We start from the raw sequence: 23,725 nt of genomic DNA, 5'->3' as shown, positions 1-23,725 counted from the left end.
AAATAAGCTTGCAGACAAGCTCAGCAATGGGAGGGCATGGCTGGCAGTTCAGCAGCAAGTCCTGGTTTGAAGTGCCTGGGTGAGTAGGTAGATGCCTGCAGCCTGCTAGTTTCTGTGGGAGTGCAAAGCAGCTGAATCACAAATGGTTGGGTTTGTTGCCATTGTCAGTTGAGGTAAAAACTAAGCAAATAATCAAGGAAATTTGCAGTTATTAATGTCCGTTTGTTACTACAGTTGAAAGCATATAAGGGCAAAACTGAGTTTGCACAGCAAACATAAATCTGTCAGTTCCGTACCTTCTTGTATTTGACATAGCAACCAGTGTTCTTCTAGTCCAGGTTATTTGCCTTTGACATTTTTTGTATTTTTTCCCCCAGGAAAAAAATGGAAGGCAAATTTTTATTAGGCAACTGCAACTAATCCTCAAATGGCATCATCATAGGCCTCTAATTTCCTGGATTACCACAGAGGTTGCAGTTGCAGAAAAGAGAAGGTTTGCCCAGATGGCAGTGGGCAAATGTGATAGTCTGGGAGAAAGGGTACCAAGGCAAATGGGAGTGCACCTTTTTTCTTTCACCTTCTTGTCTGTCATCATAGAACTGTAGAATCATAGAATGGTTTGGGTTGGAAAGGACCTTAAGATCGTCTAGTTCTAACCGCACTCTGCCATGGGCCGGGACACCTCGCACTAAACCATGTCACCCAAGACTCTGTCCAGCCTAGCCTTGAACACTGCCAGGGTCCCTACAGTGTAATCAGAAAAAGCTAGAACACATAGAAACCATGTCTTTGATCTTGGTGATGGTCCCTCTCTCTGTCCTTCACTTCCTTCCAACACCATCTGCTGTCTGCCATTCTACCCAGAGCACCATATACTCTTACCAGGCTTTGCCCAGACTGTAAGCTGGGTTACCTATTTACAACATCTTGAGTTCATTTTGGTTCTACTGCATTGCCAGAATTTCTCTGAGGAATGCAAGAGAAAGAAAATAATTGTTTCCAGCAGTTCATGTTGTAGAAAAATCTAATTAGATTTCAAGGGATGCAGACAGCTTCCTTGCACTAAAGACTTTCCCCTGCTGAATTGCAAAAGCATATCGCACATAACAAAGGGGCTAAAACTTGAAAATACACCAAAGAAAAAAGCAAACAAAAAATTGCCACAAGGATGTTTTATGCCAGAAATCATTAGACAACTGCAATTGAAAGGCCATTACCAACTCCCACTATAATGAAAGACATTATGATTTCAGTCTGAACAACTAGGGTGACACTTTCTGCATTGTATATTTGTCTCCCATGGGACACATCCTGTCACTGCTGTTTATTAATGTAGGTGATAATCATAAAATGAATGACTGGATTGATAAGAGTATATTGAGAACAGCTGCTAAAAATAGCTAAAAGAACAATGCACATTCTTTACTGGAATCCTTGAAAACAAACAGGAAAGACTGTCTGTAAAAATTACTGAAAGTGTGAAATAATGAAGGCCATAGCATTCAGAGAAATCTGAATCACATTCCCATCACGACTAATTACGAGTTTCACATTCTTCTTATGAGAACAGGAATCTGTCCTAACTGAGCACAACAAATCACATAGGTTATTAGATATTGGGTAAAAGGTAAGTGTTTATCTCTGTATTGTAATATCAATCTATATCTGCCAAGTTAGAAAACATACCAGTTTTAAACTAATGCTGTTTCTGGATGCCAGCCAATTCTTCTTATAATTATCATATTTTTTCATTCTTTTACCATTTCAGTTATTCGGGTGCTTCCTAGCCTGGGAGACACGAAATGTCAGCATTCCTGCTTTGAATGACAGCAAGTACATCGGAATGAGTGTATACAACGTGGGAATAATGTGCATTATTGGTGCTGCTGTTTCATTCCTTACTCGGGACCAACCCAATGTGCAGTTCTGCATCGTTGCTTTAGTCATAATATTCTGCAGCACCATCACTCTCTGCCTCGTGTTTGTACCGAAGGTAAGTGAATTTGTTTAGCATGGGTCTGGATTTTTTTCCTTCTGTTTTGTAATTGTGATTTAATATGTAAAACTTCATTGCCTTTTCAAGTTATAGAGCATGTGTGTGAATTCTAAACCAAGCCCATCTATAATCCCTTGTCTGTGGATCCTGAGAAGAAGAATAAAGTTTCATGAGATTTTGGAGAAAGTGGAATATGCAAAGTGACAGGAGTGTGAATACATGTGTTTCTAATGCCTGTATCTTTACTGAATGTATAACTTGGGGAAACAAAGGTTGTCTTCTGTAATTTCAGTAGCCTCCATTTTGAATTTTTGGGAACTTTTTGGAAAGGGTGATAAATGGGGATTCGGGAGGGACAGGACCAGTTGACTGCTCTGCCACGTTTCTTATGTACCCTAAGAGAGATAATCAAGATCTCTGCTTCTATACCTGGAAAAGAGTACGAGCTTTTTAGTTCACTGGCATGCTGTAAGGTCAACTATTTTGAAACCTCTAAGGTATTCAAGTACAGTGGTACAACAGGCTTTCCTTCCCATAGAGGAAAAAAGTATGTATGCTGCAAATGCTGACACTGACAATATGTTTATTAATACGTAAATGAATGGACTAAGTGAAGCAAAGTCTGGGAGGCATATGCTTTCATTTCTTTTTGCTCTTTTGGGCTCTGAAGATATGTTTGTTGTGCATTGTTGGAAGAACTGAGAAGATACTTACCCACAGAGGGCTGGAACTTGATCATTTCACTTTAGATGTGAGGATGACACGTCTTGTATGAAGGGAAATTGTTTTCTACATAAGCTTACTTTAGCAAGGTCTCAAGTTCTGGAGAATGTATTTGATATTTTTAAGTAAAATATATAATTGTATTCATTTTAAGTGACTTCCATAAACCTAGCTTATTACCCCAAATTAGATGCGTATACAATTGGGTATCTGAAACATTTGAAAGGCAAAAGTCAAGATGCAGATCCTTGCACGTCTGGAATCTGATACTAGGTTTTCAAAAGCACAGTGATAAAAATTTTGTGACTCTTTACTGGTCCATGTTCAATCATGTATTGTGCAAATTATAGCAAATAAATCTGGTGCTAAGTGGCATCCCTTGGTGGTGGTTCTTACAGGAGGACCAAGAACTATATGTACAACAGGAACAAGCTAATAAATTTATCTCAAAGTTTTCCCTCTGAAAGAAATTAGAGGCACAGAGTAGCAACAGAAGCTGGCTTCTGATCTGCAAAATAGCAAAATAATTCATTCTCCAGGACCGACTATCCAGGATGTTTTTACAAGCTCTGCAATTCACTTCTCAAATATTAAAAAGCTGTACAGACGTATATATAGTCATATTTTTATTCTGTATTTTAGGTAAGAATCACAACTTCTTTCTAAATTAAGGGTACATTCACAAACACAGCAATGGAGAGTACTTCAAAATACTGCAAGATCTAAGTGTGTAAGCTGCATGAAAATGCATATTAAAATTCTGATGCCAAAAATACTTCCACAGAATGTCAGAACTCTCTTCAAAGAGAAAATATTATTAATGCTGTGACATGCTCTTCTGCCCCTTTGCTTTCATGCTCCTTTTCCCACCCTTCTTTTCTCTGCCACAGGCTCTGAAATGACTTTTCTGTTTCCTTTTTTAACCCCTTCATCTGTCTTCTTTTAAACCCCAGTTACCCTGCCCTGATTTTTCCTCTCAGTTCTTTCTACTCAAAATACAAACATGAACCATAGCCTTCTAGTGTGAAGTGCTTAATCTCATTCTGCGTATTGTCAGGTTTCCAAATGCTTAGCTATTTTGCATTAAAAATGGTCATTGTATAAGCTACAAAGAAAAAAAGAGTTTGAAGCAGGAGCTGGAATGCAGCACTTCCAAAGCTCATGTGAGTGCTTTCACAGCTGTAGAGTTCTTCTCACACTTGTATATTTTGCCTCACATTTCTTCTTGCCATGCTGTGCCACAGTTACAGCAGGATGGCTGGCAAGCACTCTTTCCTTCAACCTGCTCCAGCACAGGTTTCACAATAGCCTGTCTGGACCCTGCAGAAGATTACATCTGACACCACCCAGTTTGTACATCTAGGTAAGATGTCAATGTGACACAGGCACCAAATCTCTCCCCTTAAGAAGTATATAGTCATTTAGTACAATTTTGGAGACATAGGGAGATTGCTGGTGAAATACTAAAGTCTGTGGCTCTTCAAGTGTGGGAGATGATAATGAAACTAGGAAGATTGCACTTTTCATTTATTAAGCTGTGGCCAGACAAAAGCAAGCAGTAATGTTGTTTTGGGGCAGGTGAGTACTTTTACTTCTCTGCTGTACAGAGCAAAACATATTCCTTTTAACTAATCTTCAGCTGTCTGCTGGGCCAACAGTGCTGGAATTTAATTTTGCCCCACAGCCCTTCTATGAATCTGACCAGGCAACTATTCAACAATGTAGGCAAACTAAGGAACGAAACATGGCATTTTCCCCTTTCTTCTTCTCAGCTCTACTAATCTTATTTACTTATAACATCGCAATTACTGTATTTGTCCAGTTAAACGTTCACCTCATCCACTCATGTGTTGTGCAGCACCAAATTCCTCAGGAAAATGTGAGGAAAATCCTATAGTAGAGTAAGATAGATCAAGGGAAAAATGCTCATCGCTCTTTCCATTTAAAGGTACCCTCAAATACAAATGTTGATAGCCATTATACTGCATCCTACTTACAGTAACTGAGTAACTGTAGATATTCTTATTATCTGATCAAAAAAATGCCCAAATATTTTTTAAACTGTTACAGATTTCTGGGTTCAAGGATATCTTGCAGAACATACATTATATGTATTTTTCTGGTTAGAAGTTGATTAGGTCTAATTAGCTTTTTAAGAGCCAACATGCCTATAGTATTTTTCAGGAGAACCATTACTTCGTTACTTGATTGCAAGTTAGGTCCTTATTTCATGTCGCTGCAGATGCAGAACAGTTTCATGCTCTGAGGAACAAGAGGAACCAATTCCAAAATGGGGCTATACCACAAAATCTGGTTGTGCTTACAGAAAGATTATCCCATCTCTCTTTTCAGAAAACTCCGCACCTTTGGATTTATGATGCAATGCCTATTTGGGAGCTCCTTCAGCTTTGCCTGTATATAAATATATATGTACACTGCTTGACAAGTAATGATAAATTCTGTATTCTCTAGAGTAATCTGAGAAGCTCTCTCTCCCTTGCCAAACAGCTAGTAGCTTTTTTCCCTCATGTAGAGGTAATATTTTCACATTGTCACTCAGTGTTAAATCTTACTTATATTTGCTTAAATTACATATGTTTAAGGTTAACCTTAAGTGACTTATTTAATTTATATGAACAGATCTGGTTTATTTTGGGTCAGTAAAACCTAATTAAGTTTATGTTATCTCCAGAGTGCAATCTCCCATGAGTTCTTTTGGTTAATACTCCTGCTTCATGCCTTTCTCTGCTTGAGTGTTACTTGTAACAGTAGGAAAGGAGAAATTTCAGATGAAACTGTGCCTGGCAAGAGATGGGATTGATGGGTTGTTTTTTTCTTAAAGAAGGAATATATCCTTTGAAAGTATAAAGATATCAAGGTGAAAAAAAATGCTTGATGAAATATTAAAATATATTTTAAATGCAATGAAAATAATTCAAATATGTTTAAAATTATTTTTTTCCTAATTTTTTAACACTTCCCTTTGCAAAATCATTTTAGTTCAACCTATTCTGTAAAGTTATTCAGAAATTGTCTCAAGTACTGCACATGGCAAGCAGAGCTCACTTTCCAGAATTCTGTACTTGAAAGTCAGAAAGGAAATATTGAAAGGAACTCTTTCAATATTTTATGCTACGAAATTTTAAGCTGCAAAAATAAAACTGTTTCTTAAGGATTTCTTAAGGGTTTTAAACCTTTCAGCTCATTACACTGAGGACAAATCCAGATGCAGCCACACAGAACAGACGATTTCAGTTCACTCAAAATCAAAAGAAAGAAGATTCAAAAACATCAACATCAGTCACCAGCGTCAACCAGGCCAGCACATCTCGGCTAGAAGGATTGCAGTCAGAGAATCACCGCTTGAGAATGAAAATTACAGAGGTATTGTTTAGTGTATATACTGCGTAGGCTTTTTTTTATTATTCTCATTTTTCATTGCAATTCCGTAATCTGCTTAGATGTTGACTACCTTTTAGAGGAAAAAATTCATTTCTCAACAGGAAAATACCGAAATAATAGGAAGCAGATGATTTATATGAATAGCTAATTAATACGGCAAATACTTGGCAGGTATGACAAAATGAAAATGCACCTTAGCAAATTAAAATGAAACTTTCCGTATTTATGTGTAACAGGCAAATTACCCTGCTGTTTCACATGAACGTGCTGAGCACCACAGAGCAATAGCTCTAGAAGTATAACCTTTACACGCAAGTGTAAACTTAAGAGCTATCTTTGTTCCTGTTTATGGCTGAGTTCAGAGACTGCTGTTGCTGTTACTTGTCAACCTCTCTGAGAGTTAGCTCAATAACTTGCTAGACAGATTTTTACATCTACCATGAAACAGAATTACATATTTTCTTAAGGTGGAAAAGACCTTTACGGTCATGCAAGCTGATCCTTTTGGCAGAAAAGCTGTGAAGTTTCTTCAGTCTCTACCAAGAGAAAGGCTAAGTACATGGAGTGCATGAATTCCATTGGCACTATAAAACATGTATATTTTTAATTATATCCATCCTTGCTCAGGACCTCAAACAATGATAAATCAGCCTGGAGGACTTCCCATTTTATGAGACAAGATAACCATAACTGATCTATATAGTACAAAAAATTAACCTGCTCTTGCCTAGTCTGTGAAGTATTCTTACACCTTGAAGAAAAGGTATTTTATTGCAACCATTACTTCTTCATCCAGATCTTAACTAACAATTGCCTAGGTAACCCAAAGGTGTTTACTCTGACTACCAAAGACTCCAAAAACAAAAGTTCTCTCTGCCTTGTTAAAGAAATTTATTTCAGCTTTTCCAGTTTCCTTTCATGTAAGAGCCTTGCAGTTTTTAATGAAGGCTCAGCTGGCTGCTGGCTACTGGCTATTTCACTTCCTTTATCCTTTATCCTACTGTATTTTTTTTTCTACTAAGTCTCCTAACTCACAAGATCTCAGCCTATTCCTTGCAAGGCTCACAGGTAAGTCTGGTCAGGCCAACTGATCCATATTAATGCACTGCTGATCTTTTTAGACTTTGCTTGAATAGATTAAATACCCAGCACCAGTAGGTCCAAATAAGTGTTTCATTGTCAAGGGGATTTGGAGCATGCCTTACTGTGGGCTGGCAGCTACATCTCTGGCTTATCTGCCTAGAGTTGCTATGTCTCAGTTCTGTAAGGAATCAGTGTAAATTTAAATTCAGCACTTAAAATTCAGATGAGCCAGTAGTGAGTGAGATATACTCTGAACACCACATCCTGTACAACTGTTCACAGAGAGCATCCCAGATCACCATTATGATGCTTGTATCTGGTTATTTTCTACTAGAGCTATAGCCAATTGAATACAAGTTAGCCTCTGGGGAGGGCACCCTGTGTTCATTTCAGTGCTAAAAGCTAGGCGTATACCAGCCTGGCATTTCTGCTGTGGCTTTTTCAGTCAGAAAACACCTGTGCTTCTCTCCCTGTCCCTCTCCTTCTAGAATTAAAGGATGCTTTTGTGGAGAAAGAGAACTAGGATTTTTGTTTCTTCCCCCATGCCTTATTTCCATTTTTTTTCCTCTTGGAAAATTATGCTTGCAACAGCAGTTTAGTGCTAACTATCAGATAACACAGTTTAAGACACAAAAGATACAAAACATGAGATAGATAGTTTTCAAATCACAAAGGTATAGTGTTTTCAGCCCCAAAACTAAAAACCGTGAGTTGAATTTTCTTCAAAATTTCACACACACAGAGAGGCACAAGCAAAAAAAGTCTAACAGGAGTCTGTCTCTCTAAGAAAGGTAAAAGGAGTAAAAATAAATTTTTAGGAAAACAAAATATTGCTGTAGAGTTGACTGCAGTCACTCACATGGCTGGACATGCCCCTGATGCTATAGTTCACTTATATTCTCCTGTATGATCAATAATTTGATTGACTCAACAAAGTAGTTATAGCTGTGCGTGCCACATTTGTACACATAAATAATAGATAGTTGAGAGGTTTTCAGACTGGGCTTTCTAATGCCCATTTCGTTCTCATTCAGCAGTACATCTGAATTGCTTAAACTTTCAACTACTGACGCTTATTCTTCTCATGTGTCCTGTGTGCAATATCACGACTGAACTCAGTTTGTTAGTTGTAATATGATTTATAGAAGTAGTGTTGTAGTGCTATAAGAAAGGTGTATTTGGCACAGTGTGGAAATTTCATTACCACCTGCTTTCTAGTCTAATTACAGAAAGCTATGCAGTCATTGCAGATACCTGAAGCGAAGACTTGAATTTTTAGGGATTCATATTCTTTCTCTTTTGCAGCTGGACAAAGACTTGGAAGAGGTCACAATGCAACTTCAGGACACTCCTGAGAAAACAACATACATTAAGCAGAACCACTATCAAGATCTAAATGACATTCTTAGTATACGGAACTTTACAGACAGTAAAGGTGAGAGTTAGTAAAATCCATTAGTAGCTTAACCCACGAAGATTTTGAATAGCAGTCTCATTGGATTGGTTCCTAAGCACTCAGACCTTGGTAAAGCCAGATCTTTAAATATTTTGATTGTGTAACAGAAAGCATGCAGATTCACACAATAAGCTATATGGTATCCATTGAGTAGTTATTTCTCCGTATATTTTCTTCTATTGTATGCCCTGTGTGTATAATACACATGGTAAAGTGGAAAACTTATGAAAGTGTACTTGTGTTCAGAAGTCAAGTTTTCTTTGCTGCCTGGAGGGAAGAAACTCACAGAATGTTTCAGATCTTGTGAGAGTTAATCGAGCAGCCTTCCACAGTAGGAAGCCCAGTTTAATATGTGCTTGTCTGAGTAGGGTGTTCAAATTCTGCTTTTGGACAGTGCTAACAAGCACGTAGAAGAGAAGCATGTAAATATTTCAGTGGTTATTTGGACTCTAAATGTAGAATTGAAGGCACTCACGTATGAAAATTCTTCCCTAGGAACTGACAAAAAAGTATTTCATGATGACTGTAATATTCCTAAGTTGTTTCTACTGTGTCTCTTGCATTGCTCCCTAAAGAAATACATGTGAAAAAATTGCTTCCATTAAGGCTATTTTGCTTTTGGGAAGCAATAAGATCTGGTGCATAGTGCCATAAAGTGGAAGCCAGGACACCCAGCTTCCATTTCTGACTCTAGAATGGATATACTTTGCGACTTTTGGCAAATGACTTTCTACAGCTGAATATTACTAGAGTATGTGAAAAACTAGTTGCCCTGTGTTGGGAAGTCGCAGACTTGCATGTTTGTTGCGATGAGAGGCTCAGGTTTCCTGTTGATGTGGCAGCATAAGCTTGGTTAAGTGGAACAGAAGCTCCTCCTGTAAATATAGTTGCTGAAGAATAATTTTAGAACAACAGCAACAGTTCACATATGCGTTTGAAGCCTATTGAAGTCTTGGTTGGATAAGGTTACTTTTTCACACGCCTTTTGTTTTAGCCTGGGTATACAATTGGTTGTGTAACTTGTGAGAGAAAAAAAAAAAAAGGAAGAGCTCCATAGAGTTCCCAGTGTCCTTTTTAAAATTAAAAAACAGAAGGAGGGAAAGGAGGAAAAGGAAAACGTAAATAGCTGCTGGAGGCGTGTGATTATTGGGCTGAGATCAGCAGCAAGAACTAACATCAGTGAGTGGGATGAAGCAGTTTTACCAAGTGTTTGAAAGGAACACATAGAATGTTCCACTCATGTCAGATGCTCCAGGAAAAATGATAAATCATGAATAATGTTTCAAGCAGAAAAGATACATTACATTGTGCCAAATGCCCATCTGAGTTTGGGTTGGAGAAACAAAAATGATTCTCAAGAGATACAACGGGTATAAATTTAGGATGGGATGCTTCCCACAGCAGGTTGCACTCCATTAGCAGTAGGATGCTGGCAAAGAAATCAAGGAGAAAATATAACCTTTCTGCACTTACTTGTGGCTGTATCTACAAAAGACATTGATGCCTAACTGCTGCTTTAAGCAGCAGAATCCAAAATTGTCCATGTTCCTAATTTCCCCCAGTACAGTTCCCCAACTTCTACATTTCTGCTGAAGGATAGATATTTCAAATCACCTGTAAGTACTAAGCCCTAATGTACAGAGTAGCTTGGAACTATGTATTATCAGGATTTACAGGGTAGATATTCTTCTGCACACTTAAATCACTGGGCACAGTTTTCTGAATACACCTACTACATAAAGCTCCACACAAAAAAGGGGGGTGAAGGACTTTTTTCCTTGGCCCTTTTTATACTGGACAGGTTAGAGCATCCATTCACCTGGGAATGAGGAAGAACCTGAATCCGAATTTGCAGCAGGTAGTTGAATCTTGGTCCCACACCGGGTGGTGAATACCCAAAGCATGAGTATTATGGAGTATCCTGATCCTGACTCAAGTGACATCAAATATTCATACTTCCAGGCTCTGAGCCACCACGTTCACAACCCTTGCTAGCCATTTTCTGTCCCTCCATTTCCATTTCTTCTGCCTCGTGTTTTCTTTCTTTCCCTATTTCCCTGTCCCTTTGCTACATGTCTGAATCTGCTCTCTATTTCTCTCACTGCATCCATTCCCAATAGTCAACCTATGTGCTTAATTTAAATTTGCCATTCCAATCAAAATAACAAGGCTTTGGAGAATTCATGCTGCTGACTCACTGCTGCTTCTGTGCAGATGCAAACAGACATCACATAAATGGTACTTAAAAAAATTGTGGCCCTTACGGCTATAGGAAAGCTAACTCTGACTGACATAACTATGCTTTCTGTAACTATGTATTTCATGTAACATTCTGTAAGTGAAAATACAGAACCTTGAAATTATGCGTCCTTGATGGTACTTGAGCGAAGCTTTGGAACTGTGAATAATTAGCATGACCTCTAGAAGTGACCATGTCTCTCACCTCCACCGTGCGACTGAGGAAGCCAGCCCAGTGTTGCTTTTAAGGTGATGACAAGGTTTGTGCCTACCTTGGACCCTGTAAAAAATGTGAGCTGAGAGAGTGGGAGTAGGATAGTGAAGAGAGAGGCTAAATATAGCAGCTGACTTGGAGCTAAAAATCATAGCAGATCATTTGCCACATTTATATTGTGGACACGGCTAAATCCTGTCAGTCTTCTTTATAAAATGCCTTGCCATTCTTAAGGAGTTCACATAGAAAATTCCATGTAGTGTATTCCATTGTTATTGCTTACACAAATTCACTGCACTTCAGAGAACTGATAATAACACAAGACTTATGCAATGCATCTCAAACAAGTCCTAATAAAACTTTAATGTCATTGTACACTTCAGTAGGTTTCTCATCTGTAAAAATTGTCCAGAGTTAAAATTACTAACTCCTATGGCCAAGTGCCAAAGGAGGGTATTTGACTTTTCCCTTCCTTACCCACCACCCTCATTTACGTCAAATATGGAATTTAGGATACAAAATTTAAATTACTTTAACCAAAATAGGCAGACACAACTGTTTACTCCTATAACTGCCTGACCTCAGGCAAAGTTTCCTAACTTTGGGATTCCTGGTTAATTGTTAGCAGCAACAGCTCCTGGTGTAGTCCAGGAGATCTTTGCCAGCATGGGGACTTCTTTGCAGCTCATTCCAGTACATCTCATTTAAAGACAGATATTATCAGAATCACTCATCTCTTGTTCACAAACCTCTAATGTCCCTGAGACATCTACAGTAATTGGCTATGTAAGAAAAGCAATTAGGAAAATGTGGCTTGTACTTTATGGTTTGATTGCTTACTTTTTAATTCAGGCTTTTTTCTGAGCTGCTAAATAGCTTTGTGTGGTCAAGCAGTTCCCAACAAGCTCCATGGACTGCAGCTCTGGGACCTCAATCAAGCGGCTTTCTCAGTTGAATTTAAAAGGATATCCCTCTAACTTCTTCTGATACATTCCTCAGATGATTTTAAGCCACTGTGTCTGCTAGTGACCTTGGCTTTGTGCGCAGAGCAACATGAGCTTCTCCCCTGGTGTCTGTGGGATCTGGTCACCTTGCTGGAGCATCAGGGCTGCATTACAGCCTGGGTTTGGAGCAGGGGTGGGCTGTGGGTGAGACCAACACTTGGCTCAGGCAGTTCTGTTACTGGCAGTGCCATTCAGTAAAGAGAGCCAAGCTTGTAGACACGGCTGAGTTTTCCAGGCTGACATTTGGAAAAAGGAGGACAAATGCTTGTAACTGTGATGCTGTGTAAAGAGGAAGGTTGTGCTGCACAGCTCCAGGGAAGAAATACCCTGGCATGGGCACAAACCAGAGCTTCCCAAAAGGGCTCTTGGCACCCATGTAGCTGGTGTGCCAGAAGCAGGAGAGACTTTGTGAAGGTAGAAGTTATTTCTACTGTGCAAGTCCCTGCAGAGATAAAAGTTTAAAAAATACAGAGAGAATTTCCTATGTGGTGTGGGGGGGGGGAGGTTGGATAATTTTGCTATGCTTGGAATCTTACAATCTTACTCTATTTGACTTCTATTTGACATTTTATTATATGAAATTATTTCTACATGAATGATTCACAGATTGCAAGGGGTTCATATAAAGCCAAGCTCAGAAGAAATCCTGCAGAAAATCTCCATTTACTTCTAGCTTTGACAGTACATTTCAGAGTAGAGCATTAGGGAAATTAATGAATGACAGCCATCCTATGGAAAGTACACAAGAAGCAAGAGACAGCCTTGCAATAGTCCCCACTTATGGACAAACTCTTTTCCCAGGTTCTCTCTCTGCAGGCACCCTTGCTTGCTCAGAAAGCCTTTTCTGTTTTGAGCCTGAAAACAGCCTTTACTTATTGCTGTAAATGGACTGGGAGCATTTATTTACATGTCAGATATGCCTACGTACTGTCAGTTGTCACCCCACTCCAATGTTTTCTACTGTTAGTTTTTCCCTATGGAAAAGCAGCTCAAAGAAAAACAGATTTCAAAGGCATGTTGCTTATAAATGTCAAGCAAAACAGAGTTCATCTGTGACAGAGGGGAGAAATATTACTTCTATGAAGTTAGTGTGATTCAAGCATTAAACCTGAGATTGAAACCACAGATTCAAAGAAAAGGCTTTCTGAAATAACCCCTTTAAAGGAACACTGGTTTAAGGAAAGGATATAGTTTATTTATATCCCTTGTATATAGAAATATATAGAGATACATATACTAGTTTCTATGAAGCATAGCAAATGGAGTCTAAATCTGAAATTGGAGCTTGTTTCTATCTCGACAGGGAGACTAAACTGCCAGAGGTTCAATGCCTGCCCTTCCTTGCACAGAATAAATCTGTAGTAAAGGGACTTTCTTCTGATTTAAAGTAGTATAAATCAGAGGAGAATCTTGCTGGCTTTTCTTTTGAAAACTCTTCGTTTCAAAACATAGCAATCAGATGTCATGATTTAGACTGCCTGGTGCTGTGAGCTTAGTTCAGGAGAACTTTTTCTGATACACTCAGCAGACAATGTGATCCTTTTAATCTTTCCTTTCATTTTAATTTTTCCTGGCGAGTCATGTTTCCCACTCCAAACAGAACTGTGAAAAATTACAGCAGATTTTAACAATCTACCTCTAGCTTTAAAGTTTCCAGAGTTCTTGAGTAAATCGGCAAGGTTATCTCTGCCAGCTCTTATAAGTCATTATTAAACCACACTTGCTTCTTTGTGGAGCATAAAATATGCTTTGTAGCAGAGAGAAAACGACAGTGGAATTGCAAGACACAGGGCAAAGAGCGGTTCTGCCATCCAGTTGTAAGCCATGGGAGGAATATTGCCACTAAAGTGTAATGATGAAGATGTTCAATAAAGCTGCAGTGTGCAAATGGCAACAAAACAAGCTTCTAGTTAAAGAAATACAGTTTCTAAAATCTTGGAAGAAATAGCAGCAGTGGCAGTCGCCTGGTGTTTTCTGTCTGCAGCTGAACAGGTGCTGTTAAAATGCACAGCGCATTTAAGCCAGCCCAGGTAATTTTGACAGCACCAGGTTGCGGGGCCATTATACGTACGGCAGGTCTGAAATGAGCGTCACCCCTGGCAGAGGGAAAGGCGAGCAGCTGGGAACAGTGACCTCCTCACTGAGCCTCCCCACAGCCAGCATCAGATGTGCTCTTGCAGCTCAGAGCTTTGTAATTGGAAGTTGTTTCTCTGCTGCAGGTGGGCAAAGGTCCTGAGCTAAAGCCTTCTGGTTCTCCCTGACAATTGGGCAGCAGGTTTTGTTTTCTAATGAACCCATCAGTGAGTGTCATGCAAGGCCCTTGAGATCCATTTGCCTTTTTTCATGACAGTTTTCCAAATGGAAAGTGCTCAGGCATCACTTATCTAGACTTCTGAGTTCCGGTTTGAGGTCTACGAAGGTGAAAATTACTTCGAAAGTGCTTCTGGCTAATGTAAATTCAATTTTGAAGGGAGCTAGATCATCCCAGTGCAACTTGTTCAGTAACATCTGTGGTGGCAGACAGTGGCCTAAGAATGAAGTGCATTTTTCAAGTGGCATACTTAGTGGACAGAGGAAGAAAAGATGTGGAAGTACCAAAAGCAGTGCGACACTTTCCAGGAGAAGTTGGGAACACAAATGGTTACCGTTATCCTTAATTTATTTTCTTTCAGTTGTTCGTGTATATAAAATCAGTTTCCTCCATCCTGAAGTTTTTGAAGTGCATATGGTAATAGTGTTTTTTCTTTAAGCTCCAGCTCCTGGAAGCATATGACTAAGTGAGAATTTTGTTCTTCATTATTTAAATGAAAGGTAAATGAAAAACAAAAAAGAAAAAAGCAAGATATTCTTGTTTCCATAGCTGCAGAATAAAAATCTAACAACTCCTCTCCCAAAAAGCTTAACAAATAAGAATTGCCCAGATTTTTTGTATTTTGAAAGAAGCAGACGGAAAAGAAAAAAAAAATCTCAACATTGTGGCAGTTTTAATGTGGATTTTGTCTGTATTTTATATATATACATTAAAACTTGTATATAGTAACTTTACATACAGAAATTTATGCAGTGTATTAAGGGAGAGTCATCTGCAAGAGTGATAGGAAAGGGTCTATTAAGAATAACACACACTGATACATGGGCAGTTGGTGTTGAGGGGTGAGTAGGCAGAGAATATATGATTACTGCTCTACTTTAAACTAAATCCCCCACCTTTTTGACAGGGACCACCTCCTTCTCTCTCTCTCACAGCACAAAGAAACCCCTTTAGGGGCGTACAACACAGATAGATATAAAATAACATACTCCCGAAGCCCAGCAGTTGCATATTCCAGTCATTGGATGAAGATTTGTATCCCTAGTGGCTTTGTAAAAGATTAAATTGCTTATTTTGGCCAAAGGAGTTGGAACCCTAAAATAGTTAAATAATACACATTTCCATCCCTAATTACAAGGATTACTCAAATTTTGACTTTAGTCTATATCATAAAGTCAGCAGTTTTCATTGTCAGCTTAGATCAGCTCAGGACTGAATGTTGTTTTTAATCATGGAAGTAAAAAGTGTTCTTTTCTATGTGTCTGTTTATAGACATCACAAGGCTTTTATGCAAATGTCAAGCTTAATATACATAGAAATGTGATATATGGAAAATAAGAACTGAAATCTTGTGACAGCAAATGCCACACCAGCAAACTTCAGGCTGCCCTGAGATGATAGACTTGCTTATGTTAGCCACTGTCAAATTTGACACTTTGCTGTCCTCCCTTCACATCTAGAACATCAGTGAATCCTGTCATATCATCCTTTTAAGCACTCTTCGTGCTACAACTGAATTCCTTAGCTCTCTTTTACTGGCATTTTCTTGCCCCAACAGAAGCAGCTTCATGTGTTCTGGTTGCCTCCTTTCTCCCCCAGACCCTTCACTTCCATGCAACATAAACGAAAAATATTCCCTCCTGCTCTTCTGAGCTGTAGTGATCCCCATGTCTGCACATTTTTGCATCCTCACCTATTCACTTATTTCTAGGTTGCTTGTTAGATTTTTCGCAGCAGAAAGGGAATGCTACAAAATAATGCCAGGGATGACCATGCTGGGAGGGCAATTATACGTATTGGAGTTTCCCTCAAAACATTCCTGTTTCTGCTTTCAGCTTCTTTCCTCGTTCTTTGTTTCTGCTGCTTGTTTTGTCCCACCAGTGCTTGTTGATAACATATATATTCCTAGCATGCTGGGACCTGAGCATTATTTGAGGCTTCTGAGCATTAGTAGAACAGAAAATCAGCTTAAGCCTTTAATGCACTCTGGGGTTTTTTGTGCTATTTTCATTTTCTCTACGCTATTTTCTGTCTTTTCCTCCTTATACCCATTTTTTGCATTCAAATCATCCACTATCCTTTTCAAGAATTTACCTTCAAGTCATCGTCCATGCTGCCTTAATGCCTGCAGCAATCACTGTTTCTCTGTGTGTGTGGCAAACAACTGCCGGTGATGAATTTGTAGCTGCTCTGTAATTATTTATGAAAACTGTGCACTGTCCTCATTACTCAGATGTTTTCCATGTGACTTTATTTGGCTTAACACAGGAGGAGACTTTGGAAAAGCAGGCAGGAACAGAAGGGATCCCTGATGAAGGCAGACTTCTTAAAACGGCTGTGTTTGTCCGCATTTCTCAGGGGGACCAATGCCACAGGCTTCAGCACAGCTAGCCTGGGACTCCTGGGACAGCCAGGGGAAACAAGTGAAGCTACCTACAGGGAAAATTATTATCTTCTGTATTATCACTATGCAGAAATGAGAGCAGCAGGAGAAAGCTTAATGAAATCAATAGCTGTCCTTCCTGCAGGCAGCCTCTGGACCAGTGCGACTGATATGAATCATATTTCCATGCTAAATGATAGCAGATAGTTAAATGGCAGCACTTAATTGCATATGAAATTGCAAGACTACCAAGGTTTTATACATCAATGAGATCGCAGGTTTTCTAGGAAAACGCTGAAATAAGAGGTTTTCTTCGTATGAAAAGGTAACAATGTTTGAGTGCAAGTTAATATGATGCTGCAGTTACATTAATTTTTTGCACAACCTAGAATGGGTGAGAGAGCATGGTAGGACTACACAGATATGAGCGACAAGGCTTGGTTTGTGTTTGATTTTTTTGAACTGGGGTGGGGGAGACCAAATGAAGGGCAAAAGAGGTTTTGTCCCTTTTCTGTTTCTCCATGGTAGTTTCTATGAAGGAGCACATCGGTGAAAACATAAGAGTACCAAAGACTCACAGGGAAACCTGACTCTGTATTGGAATATAGGCAGAAAGAGTTTATTTTGTGGCATTATGAACATCTGGGAAATTTTAAGGTGAAGCGATTTAAAAATGGTCACTTGGCCACAGGAAGGTAAAATTTAATGTGTTGTCCATCCAGATGGTGAGAAAGCCATTTTGAAAAATCATCTTGACCAAAATCCACCAGCACAATGGGGCTCATCAGACCCTTCCAGAACAAGCAAAGATCCTATAGAAGACATCAACTCTCCAGAACAGTAAGTATACACCATGACATACTGGTACAGAAAGGGGCACTCCTTTCTTTCTCAGAAAGAAATGCATGCTCTCACCATACATGTGCTTGGACATGTGCACTTTCTGCTGTTTTAGCCATAAATTCCATCCTGGACACCAGCTGTCTTGCTGATAAGGTGTTAATTTAAATTATTACATTTCATCAAACCCCATATTTCTCTTTCAAGAATTTTTATGGGAAGACCTTCACTGTAAACCCGTTCAGTCAGCACCAGCTACAGAGAAAGCCTGGACCATCAGCAACAGACGCGAATGGCACTTTCTGAGGCACCAGTGTTGTACTGTGATGCCTCCATGCCACCAGCTCACCATTCCCACCAAATGTAAAAGATATCAGGGGCTCTAGATCCTAAGATGCCCCAAAGGCAGACTAACATAATTCTTTTCTCTTGTTAGAAACATCCATAACACAATGTCTAAAGGTATGCACACACACATGCCATGACTATTATCAAAAGTTCAAGTCCTTCCACACACCAGCCAGAGGAGTTCATGGTGTACATAGCCATTTTGTTCTTTTTGAATCTTAGACTAGCTGAGAAATAAAAACAGTCTGAGGGCTTTTCAATGTTGCCATAGCAGCTGGTCCTGGGTTTTGGCACACGAAAGCCTGCACCAAGTAGTTTCCCTTAGAAACCATGATGCGGCTACAAGGAGAGGATGGCACAAAACACTTGCTAGATTCATGGAGGGGAAAGAGTCTTATGGTATCAGCATTTCTTTCCGGGAACCTATACAACAAATCACATACTACCCTTCTCCAGCTCAGCAGGGCCTTCTGTGGGCCACAGCTCAGGGAAGCACCCTGCTCATTTGTCCTTGGATCAGCCATTTCCCCACGGCAGCCCAGTTACATGGGCATCACTTCATCAGGATCTGGGCTAACAGCTGTCAGACTCCTGTTTTGTACACAGGCAACTTAAAAGCTGATTTAAAAACACAATAAATGAAACAAATTACTAGGCTGAGTCACGTGTTACATCAGTGACAGCAAACCTGATTTCACATGGCAGTTACTGCCGTGTACTACCTGGTGTAGGAAAACACATGGATTTTTCACTCTGTCCTTGCACTCATAAATAATCCGAACCCAAACCTGCAAGAGAGCTAATACACACACACACACGGACACGTGTGCACCAAAAAAAAAAAAAAAAGCCCCCACTAGCTGAAATAACTATTATTATTATTATTGGTTATTTCACAAAACCAGGGCTCTCACTGAGAAAGGTCTCATGACTTTATAGGGTCAGCAGAGTGCTTTAATGCATAGCTATTAGAGGTCTGTCTTTTTGCAGAAATAATGTAGTGTGAATGCAGCCTTATCCACACGTGTCCCCCTTACCTTAAGAAAGTTGCTAAGAAAAACACAGACACTTAGATAATCCAGTTGTCCCAATACAGATTTAATACAGACGGAAAAAAAACCCCAGCATTTAGTAATGAGAGAACTTCTGCTAGGCTAGTGGTAACTGATGAGAAAACTGAGACTTCATAAAGGTCTTAAAGAGCAGGTCAGTACAAATCTGAACAATCACTGATATTTGTGGAAAGCAATTAATAAAATCCTGCTAAATCAAAACTCTGTCATTCAGCACTTGCACAGCTGTGACTGTGCCAAGTCCAAAGGTCAGTATTTCTCCTGAGGATGAGCTGGTAGTTTGGGTACCAGAGCCACACCACATAGGCACAGTGGACCTGCCAGAGGGGAGAATTGTAGCCATCTTCAGGACTAGGGTTTTGTGATTCACTCTCTTTGACAAGAGATTGCCTTTTTCCAAACTTTGTGATCTTTAAGGATATCCTTCCACACACATGGGCATATTTTCAACTTGTCTGGTAGCACTTCTGTCCTTCCGTGGCTATTAAATATAACATTTTTGTCAAAAAACAAACAAACACACAAAAAGAAGTTAAAGACAAGCTGTAGTTTGTGCCTTCTCTCTCATTTCACTGCCTGCATAGGGCATCTGGTAGAGAGGTAGTCACACAGCCTGCTGAACCTATTTCTTATTCAAGAACACAAATATCAAGGACATTAGTCTGAAAAAGATTTCGTCTTTGACACAAACCTATGAAACAAGGATGTTAAAATAGTAATTTGCCTGCAGAAATGTTAACTCTTTAATGGCTATAGCAAAAAAAAGCATCCCAGCTTCTTGCTATTGATGACACTGAGGAGGGCTAACATCTTCCAGTATTAAAGTTCTTGCAGAGTGCGGAAAAGAGTTCAGTTTGAGATTTTTCCATTCTTTCGTACCACTAGTGCTGCATTTGACTAACTGCAAGTGTGCTCTTTTGTTCCACAGCTGTGTCCAAAGGCACAGCAGTACACATGCACTTCAGGCTCAGTAGTATAGTAAGTTGTTTCACGTTGTGGGTTGACATTTGTATCATAGAATCATAGAATCATAGAACCACAGAATCACAGAATGGTTTGGGTTGGAAAGGACCTTAAAGATCATCTCGTTCCAGCCCCTCTGCCGTGGGCAAGGACACTTCCCACTAGACCAGGTTGCTCCAAGTCCCATCCAACCTGGCCTTGAACACTGACAGAGATGGGGCAGCCACAGCTTCTCTGGGCAACCTGTTCCAGTGTCTCACCACCTTCACAGTAAAGAATTTCTTCCTAATAACTTACCTAAATCTACACTCTTTCAGTTTAAAGCCATTCCCCCTTGTCTTACTGCTAAATGCCCTTGTAGTCATCTCAGTCAGAACGTGAAAAAGGTTTGATTTGTGCTTGGCTCAGATTTAGAACCCTGCACCTAAGGAAAATGCAGTCTGTATGATGGTAAAGCAGTCTTAGAGCATTACTATAGATGATTCACAGTTCCCTTTGCCTCTCATTCCCTTTCCTGCTGGGCAGGACCCAGTAGGTTATCCATGTGTCATGTAAAATATGCCATACCCAAGTCAGACCATCAGATATGAGGAGTGAAAAGTTGGGGCTGGCTGTTTTCTCTCCTGTTCACACTGACTACACAGTGTAAATTAACACTTCCTCTGGTAGGCAAAGCAGTGTTGTTGCACAGGCTCAAGCCCTGCACTTTGATTTTTCCATGGTGCTTGTTAGCATACTGCCTAGCACAGTTGTATCCGCTTGGGCTCTCCTGGGTAATGCTCAGGCCCAATCTGGTGTTCAGAAACCTTGTCTGGGGGAGCTTAGATGCATGGATGCAAGTGGCACCATGCCAGTTCATCTCAATCCAGAGAGTAGCCTGAACCAGTTTAAAATACATAGAATCATTCATTTCCCGATAGGCTGGGTTGTCTCTTACACAAAGTCAACTCTTTCCTGCTGGCAGTCCTGCTTACTTATCTAAAGATTGCATCTTAGATCACACATCTGCAAGATGGCCACATGAATACATTCAATGGGATATCTTCCATTACCTTAAAAAGACTTTCTTCTGTGCATCTTCATTCCTGCATGTTATCTCATCAGTGACCTAAATTTGGTGAACTAGGTTTTGGCACCATTAAAATTTATACTGTTCTCTTTTTAAGAGCAACAATATGTAACAGTTTTCCAGATTTCTGAGTAAAGGTGATGATAGATTTCTTCAGGCACCCACTAAAACCTGCCATTTTGATAGACTATTTCCTTTACATGGTCATTTTTGTAACCTTCAAAGCAGCTTATCACTTTGTAACCATTATAGTAGAAACCACCTTGATTTTTTATTTTTTTGAGCTAAAGCTCTGTTTTTAGCAGCATTTAAAAAGACAGTCAAATACCCTGCTGGAACCAGTTATGTCAATTTTAATAACCAAAAATTCTTGTCAGAAAAAAGTTGGTTATGACTGGATTCTTGCATGACAGCCATATAGCTCAGCATGAGCATGCTTCTATTATTCAGTTTCTTCCCTGACAGTGGTTCATGTTAGTCTATGATCTTACTCAAATCTGTCATTAAAATAAAGTGGATTTAGAATTATTAGTTTACTTGCTAATACATCTTGCTTTGTTGTAGTCTTTTAGAACTTCTCCATTAATGGGCTGAAGAATCGACTAAAATGATCCCTGAATGTTTAGACACAGTTTACACACTCCCGCACATCTTGAGATGTTTGACTGTAACACAGTTGTTTCAGTCCTCACTTACCAATGGATCTCATCAGTGGTTTTTTGTAGCAGAACCAAAATGTTTTTCCAATACCTCTGCCTCTGATGTAGCATCATGTATTACCATGTGCATTGCATTGTGTTCCTATGAGCATTGACATTGAAAGTCAAGCTTTGACTTGATTTTGTTTATCCCTAATAAATGGCATTTTTGTACAGAGCTGAGGATATATGCCCTATTCTAACACAGTACTCTGATAAGTGGCTGCTCTGTGTGTGGCACCACCTTTCCTTTCCATTTTCTTCAGCACTTGTCTATTATAGTCTGATTCTAAAACCGCTAATACTAGCCATTCCCTCCCCGACATACTTGACCATATATATGCTTTGATGTATCTATATTGTCTGGACAACTTGAAACAAATTCGTAGAAGCCTGGAGTGGTATGAGTCAGAAGGCACCATCCGTTCCAAACCCCCTGTAGTGAGCAAGGACATCTTCAGATAGATCAAGTTGCTCATGGCCCCATCCAACCTGGCTTTGAACACACCCAGGGGTGGGGCATCTGCTACATCTCTGGGCAATGTGTTCCAGTGTTTCACCACCCTCATTGTAAAAGATTTCTTCCTTATATCCTGTCAAAATCTACCCACTTTTAGTTTAAAACCATTACTCCTTGTCCTATTGCAACAGACCCTACTAAAAAGTCTGTCCCCGTCTTTCTTATAAGCCCCCTTTAGGTACTGGAAGGCTGCTTTAAGGTCTCCCCCGAGCCTTCTCTTCTCCAGGCTGAACAACCCCGCCTCTCTCAGTCTGTCTTCATAGGAGAGGTGCTCCAGCCCTCTGATCATCTCTGTGGCCCTCCTCTGGACCCTCTCCAACAAGGCTGTTATCTTTCCTGTGCTGAGGACTCCAGAGCTGCACGCAGTACTCCAGGCGGGGCCTTGCCAGAGTAGAATAGAGGGGCAGAATCACTTCCCTTCACCTGATGGACATGCTGCTTTGGACACAGCCCAAGATACAATTGGCCTTCTGGGCTGCAAGTGCACACTGCTAGCTCATGTCAAATCTTTCATCCACCAGTACCCCCAAGCCCTTCCCCTCAGGGATACTCTAAATCCTTTCATCCCCCAGCTTGTATTGACACCGGAGGTTGCCCAAAAGCACTGACAAAATGTGGCAGGGTGGGGAAAGGGAAAAAACACTGATACTGAAGAAAAAAACCCTACGGAGTGAGACAAGGTACAAGATTTACTTTTTCTTAAGGAGAAAATAGCAGGTTTATTTGGGTTTTGTAACTTTTTTGTTTTGTTTTGTGCTTCCCCCTGAGAGTTTTGCCTAAATTCTTAATTGTGTGCAAGTCTCCAGGCTACAGTCTTCAGCTTCCATTTCCAGGAACCAAGATTTCAAGTGAAAATAAACTTTAAGTACAGTTAAAGCAAAATTTGCCACCCACTGCAGCCACCATTGGCATAGCCAAATAAACATGCTTTGTCCATGCTATGGCTAATACTTTAAATGAGTGAAAAAAAAAAAAATCCCATTCACTTGATTATGCAACTGGATTCGCTTGGAATAGCTTCAAAAAGCTCTTTAATGAGAAGTCTGTAACAGTTGAACAAAGTAAGCACTTCCACTGGTGGGAAAATAAGTACGGGCAATTCTGCATTTGACCCCGCAACAAGAGACAGAATGACAATCTGCAGTGTCAAGCTCATAAGGATGCAGCACATGGAAGCAGCAAGCCATGCCACTTCTGCACTCCTTGGGAACGAGGCATGATTTCATTTATAGCACCAGGAAGAGTCAGGAACAGTAGCAAAGTAACAATGAATGGATTTTGTTTAGTCCCAGGAATGCACTGCCAGTGCTACAATGATCAACACTCTGGATTAATATTTCATCAAACTTTTAAAGGGAGTTTGGGGGATGAGGAAATGAGAAAGAATTTTCCAGCTAGGTAAAT

The 23,725-nt window shown here is 39.8% G+C and overlaps 2 protein-coding genes and 1 long non-coding RNA gene across 4 annotated transcripts in view; 1 reads left to right on the top strand and 2 right to left on the bottom strand.

Annotated features, from left to right (window-relative positions):
* Positions 1–23,725, bottom strand: part of ELP2 (elongator acetyltransferase complex subunit 2) — a 138,538-nt gene that overhangs the window by 40,489 nt on the left and 74,324 nt on the right. The gene's annotated exons all lie outside the window — the stretch shown is intronic.
* The window catches only part of GABBR2 (gamma-aminobutyric acid type B receptor subunit 2), a 455,930-nt gene that overhangs the window by 428,368 nt on the left and 3,837 nt on the right, over positions 1–23,725 (top strand). For both annotated transcript variants that reach the window (XM_030507941.1, XM_030507951.1), the window contains 4 exons: positions 1,769–1,993; positions 5,921–6,103; positions 8,510–8,639; positions 17,533–17,650. In XM_030507941.1, the coding sequence (XP_030363801.1) occupies positions 1,769–1,993; positions 5,921–6,103; positions 8,510–8,639; positions 17,533–17,650 (656 nt within the window). The remainder of the gene's footprint in view (positions 1–1,768; positions 1,994–5,920; positions 6,104–8,509; positions 8,640–17,532; positions 17,651–23,725) is intronic.
* On the bottom strand, positions 288–20,257 carry LOC115617481. The gene is made up of 4 exons (XR_003994608.1): positions 20,109–20,257; positions 19,680–19,687; positions 18,241–18,243; positions 288–299 (listed from the first exon to the last, which is right to left on the bottom strand). It is a non-coding gene; the product is annotated as an uncharacterized LOC115617481 (long non-coding RNA).

The sequence above is a fragment of the Strigops habroptila genome, chromosome 1 (assembly GCF_004027225.2).
Source record: "Strigops habroptila isolate Jane chromosome 1, bStrHab1.2.pri, whole genome shotgun sequence".
In the NCBI taxonomy this organism is placed as follows: domain Eukaryota; kingdom Metazoa; phylum Chordata; class Aves; order Psittaciformes; family Psittacidae; genus Strigops; species Strigops habroptila.
Note: the sequence above shows the minus strand (reverse complement) of the source record. Positions and strands in the feature narration are given on the sequence as shown.